Below are 11,012 nucleotides of genomic sequence, written 5' to 3' on the forward strand. Positions count from 1 at the left end.
TAGCCCAGGATCCTGTCTTCTGACAGTGACTGGTGCCAGGTGCTTCAGAGGGAATGAACAGAACAGGGCAATTATCTGGTGATCCAGCCCCTGTTGTCCAGGCCCAGCTTCTGGCAGTCAGAGCCCCCATCCAGGCCATGGGGAAATACATCCCTCCCCATTCTCCCACCAGGGGATCCCTGTAGCTCAGGGTGAAGCAAGTTGGCCAAGCAGTTTGTGGGCACAGTGAGTAATTGGTCGGAGGTGTTAGAAGATGTTCACACCTGTCTAGCTGGCCCAGGGCTAGTCTGGTAGTAATTCCACTGGGGATCCTGCCCCTTTCTCTTGTAAAGCCTTTAGGCTGGATTCTGCCCTGGGACCCTCTGTGGTGGGGGTGGGGAGTAATGACAATGTTTGCATGTTGGGATGTGTTTGAAGCTAAGTGTCTTTTGACACACACACCCAAATCCTCTGGGCTTTAGTTTGGTTCCATTTAGTTATTTTACTGCAATGCAAACTCAGAGCCGGAGCGGCTGGGTGGGTTCCAAGCTCCAGGCTGCAAAGCCCCTTCCTGGCAGCTCAGCCTTCTCCCCATGGCTGCTAATCTGGCAGTGGGACATCCTCAGCTCCAGAGCCATGCAAGCCTTTTGCTCCCAGGCAGCTGAGGCATCCCGTCAGCTGCTCCCCTGCTATGAGGATGGTCGCTCATCCCCTCCCCCCTTCCCCGATTCCCAAAGCCAAGCATGGCAATGGCAGGAAACAGACACAGGCTCGGGCCTGGCACAAGTGTCTAGATTCGGGAAGTGAGGTCGAGGCCAGGCTGAAAGCAGCCTGGGCGGGCGTAGCAGCCCCATTCCTTCTGGTCTCTGGGAGTGTGTGGTCAGCACTGACCCGTGTATCGGGGAGAAGGCCTGGGGGTCTAGTAGGTCAAAGCCCTGCCATAGAGATTAAAAACAAGACTTACAGGTTGTTTAACCCAGCCATTGCTGGCGAGGGAGGCTTCTCCCCAGCTACATTCAATGGCACGTCCCAGGTGGAACATCAAGAGGAGAGGACAGTTAGGCAGGGCAGCAGTTTTCCCAGGACGAGGCCACGTCCTGCTGGGTGGAGGACAGGGCTGTGCCTCTGACGGGAGCTTGCAGTTTGTCTTGTGCTGGAACTCACTGTTGCTCAGCATTGAAGCCATGGCTTCCGTGACAGCCTCGACCAGTCTCCTTCCCTCCTGGATGTTCTAAAGCGGCCCCAGGATGGGGCAGGGTCACGGCAGCCTGAGGTCCCAACCCTCAGGACTGGCTCTGATCGGGACATGTCTGCGTTGGGAATTGACTCTTCGGGAAGCTGCCCAGTGGGGGAAGGGAGGCCTCTCTGCTGAGACACCCCCAGGGAAGCAGAGACCTTTCTCCCTCCCTCTCACTCCCGGTTTGTGATTCCATGCCGCCTCCTGCAGCTCAGTGCCCGAGGTCCAGTGGGAAGCTGAATTCTTCACCCTCCAGGACAACAACAACAAGCTGGTGGCTGCCCTGCAGGAGGCCAACGCCAGTGTGGAGCAGTGGAAGAAGCAGCTGGCCACGTACCAGGAGGAGACGGAGATGCTGCGGCTGCGGGTGAGCACAAGGAATGGGGCAAGGCGGCACCCTGGTCTCAGATCTGCATGGCCCCCACAGCTTGTGGGCCACATGCTGCCTTCAACCCTGCTGGGTGCCAGTGGGAGATGAGGTGCGGATGAAAGATGCTACCTGGGCATCAGCGGGATATGGCTGTTGCCATAATGGATCAGACCATTGGGCCACGTAGCCTGCTCTCCTGCCTCCTGTTTGCTGGTGGTAGGTGAGGGCTACAGAGAGTTAGATCCCCATTTCCACCCCCTAAACCTCAGTCCCCTTCCTCAGGGCCCAGCAGGACAGAACCTCGCATCAGACTGGCAGGACTGAGTGAGGGCAGCGGCTCCAACAGATGCTACTGATCATGTTCAGTACAAGCCAAGCAACAACTCTGGGGGGACATGTGACCCCTGCATGTCCCCCCCCCCCCCACACATTGCCTCTGGACAGCATTTATTAAAGAGCCAAAGACATTGCTGCTGAGTGACAGCAGATCCTGCTCCCCTGCCCTCCCCTCCTGCAGGATGGCTGGTACAGCAGGGTGGGGGTGGGGAGGTTGTGGGAGTGTTTTTCCCTCGCTCCAGCTGTCTGAGGTTTCCCAGCTGCCATCTGTGGTGAGTGAGGGCTGTGCTCTCCTTCGCATTCACCTCCTGTTTCTGTGCCGGGCACCTGAGCAGCCGTCTGGCCTGGCAACAGATGGGGTGAAAGACACTCACGCTGCTAAAATTAGCTCCAAGCAGAACAGCAGCAGTGTCATCCCTGACAAACAGGCCCTTGTATGCAGCCTTTGGTGGAACAATAGGGGCTTTTGACCTACCTAGTGGGGGAGAGATCCCGGATCAGCTGTGCCTGCGGCAAGGCGGAGGAGTGGGGCCAGGCTCGCTGGGGAGAGGAGCTGCAGAGTCCCTGCAGGGTTTGGCTGGGAAGGGGCTGTAGAGCCCTTGCAAAGGGGTTGTGGAGCCTTTTCGCTTCCAGCCCAATGGTTTGAGTTACATGCAGGTCTGTAGGAAGCAGCAGTTGTTCCCATGCAAGGTAGGGCTGTTTGCTAGTCCCTTCACGTGATGCATTGGTGGTTTCCAGCCCAATACCCAGTGAGCGTCCCACAGATAGTCACCAGGCCTGATGCTAACTCTCAGCAGAGATGCCAAGGCCTGAATAAGCCACAAAGAACGAACTTCCCTCTTGCCCCTAGAGGACGCCCTGTGAGGCGTGGCTAGGACGTGTGGTGGGTGTGTGCACGCACAGGTGGTGGGAGGGGGACGCTTGCATCGCCTGCCACTGCCTATGGGGATAAACCAAGGGCCGCCGATCCCTCCCCCATCCCCCCATTGTTCAATGTTTTCTCAGTCGAAAGAGATGGTCATGGGTCTAATGAGACTGGCTGACCCCATAAACGGGGACTTGAAAGAACCGGGGAAAAGATCAAGAGTCAAGAGCATCCAGAGAGTTGCCCATTAATAAACCAGAGCATCTACTGACACTGCAAGGCGCACCCGTCATGGGGCCCAGGGTGGCCTCCAGGGACCAGGCCTCTGGGGATCATGATGGCAGCGATCCTGGAATCTGGCAGGTCAAGATCACCAGCGTCAAGCTAAGCCCACTGCAGGCCCAGCCTAGCCCATGTAGGCTGCTGTATCCCACTGCACACGACTATACTAGAGCTCCCCTCTTGAAAGTGCACCAGACAAAGCTGAGGGTTTTCATCCTAGGTGTGGGTCCTGGGATGAACTTTTCAAAGCAAATCCTCTGCCAATGAATTATTTAAGCTTCTGTGCAGCATTTTTCAGAAATGGAGTGCGCCTGGGCCAAGCCCTCCCCCTTGTTAAAACTGGTGTAAATCTGTGGTAACTCCACTGACTGCAGCAGGGCCTTTGGCTCCACAGAGGCAGGACTGAGAGCAGAACCTAGCCCTCTGCACATTTTTCAGGGTTGTGCGGCTGATGTCAGCTGGCTCAGCTTTGCTGGAAGTATGAGACTGCAGGGGAAGGGGGGAGTGTGGTTCTGACCTTTGTTGGAGTGTGTGATCTGCACCGAGGGGAGAGAGGGAATCTTTGTTCAGGGTCAGCCCAGCGGGAGCCACTGGACAAGATCTTGCTTCTGTGCAAAGTGAGACTGAGGATTCTGGTCACTGGGCATGGGCTGAAGGGCTGCCAGAAAGGCCCTGTGTCTCTGAGTCTGGGGAAGGGGAGAGTCTGAGGAGGGAGGGAGGGAGTGGTACCTGGTTGGACTTGGAGTTTGGAGGAGGAGCAGAGGGACCATTGGGGGAAGAGGAGAGGGGTACTTCTGGGGAAGGGGTACGTCAGGGGAAGAGGCAATGAATATCTGCGTGGGGGAAGGCCTTGGGGTGGGGGAGGGGAGATTTACCTAGCAGGAGGGGACGATTTCATGAATAAGCCACAAAGAACGAGTTTTGCCTGGTTAGGGTCTGTCATGTGCTTCTGACCCTTGGGTCCCTGTTGCCATTTGCTAACGTCCCAGCACAGCAGAGCTGCAAGAGACTCTTTCTCGCCCAGTGCAGCTCTCAAAGGGCGGTGGGTGGGGGGCGCGACATGGCTGCCGCACCATGTTCCCTACTGCGCGGCTGTAGTGTTGGGGGCTCGTGGAAGCCTTTGATCTGCAGAGGCTAGATACCGAGGTGACAGGCACTCCGAACTCCCATAGAGATGTGGGGCCCATTTCTGGACAAGGGCTGGTAGCAGCGACAGCGAGTGAGGGGCCAGGTCATGGAGAACTGAAGCCCCAGATACCTTGTTACTGGTGGGAGCTGGGGTGGAGTTTCCCTGCTTTCCCAGCCCATGTTTACACATGGAGTGGAGAGGGACAGTGGGAAAGATCCTTCCCCTTTAAATATGTCCCCAGGATATAAAGCCAGGAGTGCTTTAGGGCGGTAGTGCCAGATGCTCCAAGGAGCAGAGTCTGCGATTGTGGGGTGGGCATGTTCTAGTTAGAAGCCACAAGGTTGCTAGGGTCCGGGGGCTCCTGGGCAGGAATAATCACCTTGCCCAGCAGCTGGAAGGTTTGTCTTGACCTGCCTCAGCGCTGAAGCCCCTGGCCAGCCCCTTAACTGCATCCCCAGGCCTGTGCGCCCGGCTCCAGCAGGCACGCGGCACCGTGACCCGATTCGCTTCTCCCGGCATATCCATGTAGGTAGCTGAACTGGAGCTGCAGAAAGCCCACGATTCCTCCAGTGAGGTCAGCAAGGAGGAGCTGAACCAGACGCTGGAGGAGCTGGAGCTGCTGATCAAGGCTAAAGACGAGGTAACAGCAGTGAAGCAGACAAGGCTCAGAGCAGTGGCTGAATGACCGCAGTGCCCCAAGGGAGGCGTCTAGGAGAAGCCCAAAATATGAGTGAATATTGGGCTGTTGTCACCACACCCCACTACACTACCCTCTATCTCCCCCACTCCCTGGCCTGTGGGACCCCACTGGTCTGCACCCGCCGCTCTCAGAGCGAGTTCTGTCCCAGGCCCAGGGAGAAGAGCATGGAGCCGTGACCCCCAGATGGGAGAGTGAGAACGCTTTGTCCTGTGGCAGTGGGCCAAATCTTACTGGGATGGCCCCAGCCTCCCTCTCGTTGGACAGCTTACTGCCCTTTAGCAAACCCCTGCCATTTGCCCCATTCTCTGTCAGCTTGGAGCCATCACTTTAGCTTTCTCCAGTGAACGTAGTGGCTGTTGGGGCTACACTTTGCTGGTTAGCCAGGGGAGCAGATGTCAGCCAGGGGCCCAGGGCCCCAAGACACTTCCTGAAGCACGTTCTGCCTCCTCTGTGCAGAGTGGTGCGAAAAGCCCCTGCCTAGTGAAGGGCGGTTTCCCAAGGAGAAGAGGATCACAGGTCAGCACTGGAGGGGCCCCATGTGGTCTCCTGACATGCTCACAAAAGAGAATTGAGGCTGAATAGATGTGAAGCTGAGGGTCCCCATGTAAAGGCTCCTGATCCCAGGCCAGGGCATCAGACAGCCCCTGCCTCACCACCCCCATGACAGCCTCTGGTGTAGCTGGGTCAGCTGCAGATGGCACAGCCTGCCCTACATGCTCACCCCTCTGCTCTGCAGCTACGTTTAACCTCTGGCCTAGTTATTCCCTCTTGCTTTCACAGCATGTACATTAATGATTGAAAGCAGAGCTTTAATTACAGGGGCTGGGGGAGGGGAGATGTGGAGAGAGTCTCTGGGATTTGTTCATTTGCACCTTCTTCCCTAGCTGTGCCAAGCGGGTAGGTGGTGGCGCCGGGGGATGCTCTTGGCAAGGGGTGGGGGTGGGAGTTTGTTTTGCGGATCATTCAGTGTGTGTCTGGAGCGAGAGCTCTGTCTGCCCCCGACGTCTGCCAAGGAGAAAGGCCCTGGGGTGAGGGGTGCGCAGGGAGGCCCTGCCCCTGAAGACGAGACGACCCAGGGGTCTAAGATGCAGTGGGAGCAGGAGAAGGTGGTGTGCAAGCAGAGGGCGGGGGCGGTTAATCTGCTCTTTGTTTTGTTAAGACCTAAGACTCCTGGGCTAGTGGGGCCGGAGAAAAGGGTGGGCAATAGGCAGGGTCAGGAGGGGGTAGCACAGCAAGGTCTGGATGTGAGCACTGGAGTAGGACACTGTGGGTGCATCTACACCTCCAACTTCAGGAGGCAGACTTGCCCTGGCAGGGCTCCATGTGGACAGTGCAGCTGGGTGGCAGCTCATGCTCCCAACCAGCCCCCAGGCTTGAGCGCCAGAGCTCCAGCCCCAGCTGCACCGTCCACACTGGGATTTCTAGTGGGCCAGTTTGAGCCCCGCTGATGTGTGTCTGCTCCCCCCCGCTGCAGTGTGGACGTGCCCTGTGGGGGTGGTCAGACGAGCAGCGGGGGCTGAGCCCAGAGGGCTAGGGGGAAAAGGCAGGAGCAGAAAGGGGGTGGAGGGCCTGGAGCCAGGGGGCTGGGTTTGGCCATAGTCAGGGGAGGATTGATGGGGGTGCATACGTGTATCCTATGTGGTTGAGTGTTAGGAAAGCACAACATGGCATCGGTCTCCTGGCACGGCCTGTGGCTGCTGAGGCTGCATCAGGAGCGATGGCCTGGGGAGCATGGGACTGGCCTGGGCACTTATCCTTTTCTTTTCTGTGACTCAGGAAATTCAGCAGCTGAAGAGCCAGAAGAGTGGCCAGTGGGAGGCGGAGGGGGAGCGCGAGGAAATGCTGCAGAAGCTGCAGGTAACAGTGGAGGTCGGCCAGGGAGACCCCATAGAGAATGGCAGGTCTGGGGACAGCACTGCGCTGTCCAGACAGATTCATCTTGACGCATCATTAAAGACTAGGGGACGGCCAGCACCCCGGTTCCAGCTACACCTCTCTCCCCTGTGCCCGTGAGAGGGGGCAGGTCTGGGGTTCTCACTCTGCTTCCAGCCCAACTAGGCTGGGTCCCCTTTTCCTCTTTCTGCAGACCTGCTGATAGGGGAATGATTTCCCCAGCCACAGCCAGCAAGGGGACCCCATCCTGTGTGTTCCTGGGGTGCTGCTGGGCGACAGGACTGGGATGTGCTTCCTTCTCCACTCCCTCCCATGCCCCACAGAAAGGCTGTCACACCCAGCACCCAACGTGCGCTGAAAAGATAGTGAACCCTCTGCGTATCACACTTCCCCCAGATCCTGATGTGTCCTGCTGGACATGCAGCTAGGGCAGGGCGGTGCCTTGTAACCCTCCATCCCCTGGCAGCCCCGGGAGGCCGGGCACTCTGATCACTGGCTGGGCCCTGTTCTAGGCAGAGGATGCTCCCAGCCTGCAGGAAGAGGAGCTGCAGAATCTCTTGCCAGCTGACCCCCTCGGGGTGGAGCTCTGACTCCAGCAGGTTCACGGGGGAGGGCAGGCAAGGAAGGATGCAAGCTGCTCTGTACCCCTAGGCAGGACGCAGATGGCATCTCTCATTCCATTTATCCAGGCTCTCAGAGGGCTGCCTGCTTGTGCCCGTCAGGGCCTACTGGGGCTGGGGCTCTGATACAGGCTCTGCTCACAGCACAGGACTCTGGTTTTATGGGACAAAGAATATATTCAAGCATCTTCCTGCTCAGCAACTGGGTGCTGGGTGTGGGGTGGAGAGAGACGAACATGGTCTTATCCCCGGCCTGCAGCTCCGAGGCTGGACAGAGGCCAGGAGAGGAGAGTTTCTGCTGGGCCTGTGGACAGCTCTGGCATTGCATCTCCGGAGGCTAGTGTGATTAGACGGCTGGCATGTGCCAAGGAGCTGAGCTCCCAGACTCCTGCCACGTGCGGTGTACAGCGGGGTGATGGTCAGACCACACAGGCCAGAGGGGTCAGGCCCAGGTACCAAGAGGTGAACTCCAGCCTGAGCTGCTGGGGCCAGTTCAGCAATGGGATCAATAAAGGAATGTGTTTTCCGTGCACCTGGTGTGCACATGGTGAGAAGGGCTGTGGCAGGGGATTCTGCACATGGGTATGTGATGAATAGGGGTAAGGACATGGGCATCTGTGCTGGTGTAGGGGATAACCTGTGTATGTGTGTCAGTTGAAGGGCACAGGTGTAGAGAACAGGCGGGGTGTGCGTGCATGCACGCACTGGTGTTCAGGCGCAGGGGTAGCCACCGTATGTGTTGGCTGGGGTGGGTGTTTGTGCAGTTAAGGTGGAAGTATAGCTGCTGTGTGTGTGTTGGCTGGGGTGGGTGTTTGCGCAGTTAAGGTTCAGGGGTAGCTGCTGTGTGTGTGTTGGCTGGGGGGGTGCGGTTAAGCTGGAGGTGGAGGTGTAGCTGCTGTGTGTGTGTTGGCTGGGAGGGTGTTTGTGCGGTTAAGGTGCGGGGGTAGCTGCTGTGTGTGTTGGCTGTGGGGTGTGTGCATGGTTAAGGTGCGGGGATAGCTGCTGTGTGTGTTGGCTGTGGGGTGTGTGCATGGTTAAGGTGCGGGGATAGCTGCTTCATTGTCCATTTGTTTACTGATCCTTTGCATCCCTGGCCAGGAGCTGGAAGGACGCAACGAGGAGCTGGAGCGACATGTGCATGTGGCTGAGCAAACGCTGGCCGAGCAGCTGGCCGAGAGGGAGAAGATGCAGGGCGAAGTCACCAAGGCGGGGGAGCTAATGGATGTGAAGATATTTGAGCTCAGCGAGCTCCGGCGGGGACTTGCCAAGCTGGTGGAAAGCAACTGAGCAGCCCTGGCCACAGAGTCACCTTCCGGGAGAGGCAAAGCCCAGCTGAGGCCGGTTACAAACTGCAGCAGGAATTGGGACCTGGGCGGGGTCCAGCCACAAACCAAGAGATGCCTGCAACTGTCTGTGGAGACTGGCCAGAGCCGCCTACTGTGCATTGAGGGCAGACCTGGTGCCAGTGGGCAGCTGAACTCGGGGGGGGGGGGGGGGGGGGTCCACCCAAGGAGTGTCCATGAGTCATGTCCAGGCCTCTCTGGATCCTGCCTGGCGTTGGCGTGGCTGGCAGGTGGCAGGGTCTCCTCGTGCTGCTCAGTGACGCTGCTCTCCTGGCCTCACTCACTAACGCATTTCCCTGACATTTTTACAGAAGGAAACACTCTTTTTCTAGGGACGGGGCTCACCTGCCTGCCTATTTTTCAGTAATTTTTCTAGGGAACCACTTGTTTCTTGTGAACCAAACTGCCTGGCTCCTGCTTCCCAGCCCCAGAAAGAGATGGCTCATCACACCACAGGCAGTAGCTGCTCCTTCTCCCCCTTCCCAACCGTACTCACGTCTCATCTTTTTAATAGACTCTGATGACTTTTTATTCACTGTCAGGGGCTTCCAGAACCCCCATGGGCAGGGACAACGCCTCACCTTGTGGCTGCCCAGTCACACCCTCCAGAGGGGAAGAAGTTGCAGGATTTCAAGATGTTGTCTATTTTAAGGCAGTGGGTTTTCTTACTTTCCAAAGCTGCTTTAAGCTGGGAGGAGCAGGCAGTGCTGGGGAGGGGATTAGGGTTTGAGAAACAGGATAGCTTGGGGGGTGACCAGCCAGCCGCGGAGGTGGCATCTGTCCAGGCTCCAAGGGCTGCCACTCACCTGAGTTAAATGCAGCAAATCTCAGTTGCTCTTGTTGCCTCTTGGGAAGCGCTGTCCAGGGAGACAGCAGGCCCCATGAGCCGCATGGCCTTTGGAGGGTGCAGGCCCCCATGCTATGCTCCACCTTGAGCTGCACAGCTGGATGCAGCTAGGATGTTGGCCATTTGGAGCGTGTTAGGCCTGGGCTCCCTAGGGGCTGCGGGTCATTTGTGAGTCCTTATGGGTGTTGTCGAGTATTGTAAATCCTACATGGCCTGCAGAGAGCGGGGCTGTCAAACTCCCCCGCCACCTGCACAGGCCCCGTGGAACCCAGTAGCTGCCTAGTAGCATGCTTAGCCTGTGTCTAATGAGGAAGCAGCGTGTGTAGACGTAGCTGGTCGCCCAGCGGGACATGGGCTGGGTCTGTTTTTTATGTTTCTCCTTGCTGCCGTAGGTGCAGTGTAGACAGACATAGTAACTGGAGAATGTTCCCATGGGATTGTAGAGACACTGCAGAATCTGCCTAAAACTCCAGCGGCCAAATCCTGCCTTCTGCCCACATGGTCAAACCCTCTGTCTGCGTGTACCTGGGTGAAAAGCGTAACTCAGCTGGGGCTGAGCTGCCTCTCACTCACCCCCAGCACGAGAAGGGGTTTCCAGGTGAAGGTGATGTGAAGAGACGTGATTGCTCTGCCATTGCACCGGGCTGCCTCAGGGCTCCCTTAAACCCCAGCCCCTGCTTACGCCTGTGTGACTGAGCCATAGGAGCAGGAGCAGGTGCTGGGGAGATCATGAAGAAGTGGAGCTGTGATGTCAGGGTTACAGAGCTTGTGTCTAGGTTAGGCTGGCCCCTTCCTCCCTCTCTTTCAAAGCTTAGGAGTTGTAGGGAAATGTAGATTTCTGAACCTGCGCAGCCAGGAGAATTTTTTTGCATGAGCTGCTCCCACGCCTGTGTGGGGGCTAGAGTTAGCTGTAACGTGTGCCGCCCGCAGGGTGGTGGCGGGGGGTGTGTGTACATGTGTTCCAATTCCGGGGGCAGCTGTGGCCTGCTTGGAAAATAGAGATCAGCTGCAGGAAAGGTGCCTTCACTCTGGCTCTGCTTCATTGTGGGGCGGCGCTGGGTTAAGCAGGCATCTCCCCTGCATGTTGTCAGCCACTCACGGGTCCTGTCTGTGTCTCATGCCACGTGCAGACTACCAGGAGAAGGGGCATGTCAAAGGTTCTGAGTCTGACTTCCCACCATTCTGTCCTTCATGTCGCCGCACCTAGCCTCTCGCTACTGTGTGGCCGGTGGCGAGATGGGAGTTTCCCAGCGATTGGGGCTCACTGGACCGGCTTGAGCAACATCCCAGACTGAGTCAGCTCCGTCAAGCTGAAAACCGGGGAGGTGCTGAATGGGGCAGGACTGATTCTGAGTGGGAATGGAGCAGACACAAGCCACAGCACGGCGCTTTGCTGAGACTGCAGCTCTGC

At 57.6% G+C, this 11,012-nt stretch overlaps 1 protein-coding gene across 3 annotated transcripts in view; it reads left to right on the forward strand.

Moving 5' to 3' along the window:
• HOMER3 (homer scaffold protein 3) overlaps window positions 1-10,617 on the forward strand; it is a 33,053-nt gene extending 22,436 nt beyond the window's left edge. For 2 of the 3 annotated variants that reach the window (XM_032782788.2, XM_032782789.2), the window contains 4 exons: window positions 1,427-1,583; window positions 4,728-4,838; window positions 6,675-6,755; window positions 8,510-10,617. In XM_032782788.2, the coding sequence (XP_032638679.1) occupies window positions 1,427-1,583; window positions 4,728-4,838; window positions 6,675-6,755; window positions 8,510-8,698 (538 nt within the window). In that variant the 3' untranslated portion in view covers window positions 8,699-10,617. The remainder of the gene's footprint in view (window positions 1-1,426; window positions 1,584-4,727; window positions 4,839-6,674; window positions 6,756-8,509) is intronic. The other variant, XM_075070949.1, reaches the window with a different exon arrangement.
• The last annotated feature ends 395 nt before the right edge of the window (window positions 10,618-11,012 follow it).

The sequence above is a fragment of the Chelonoidis abingdonii genome, chromosome 11 (genome assembly GCF_003597395.2).
Source record: "Chelonoidis abingdonii isolate Lonesome George chromosome 11, CheloAbing_2.0, whole genome shotgun sequence".
Lineage (NCBI taxonomy): Eukaryota > Metazoa > Chordata > Testudines > Testudinidae > Chelonoidis > Chelonoidis abingdonii.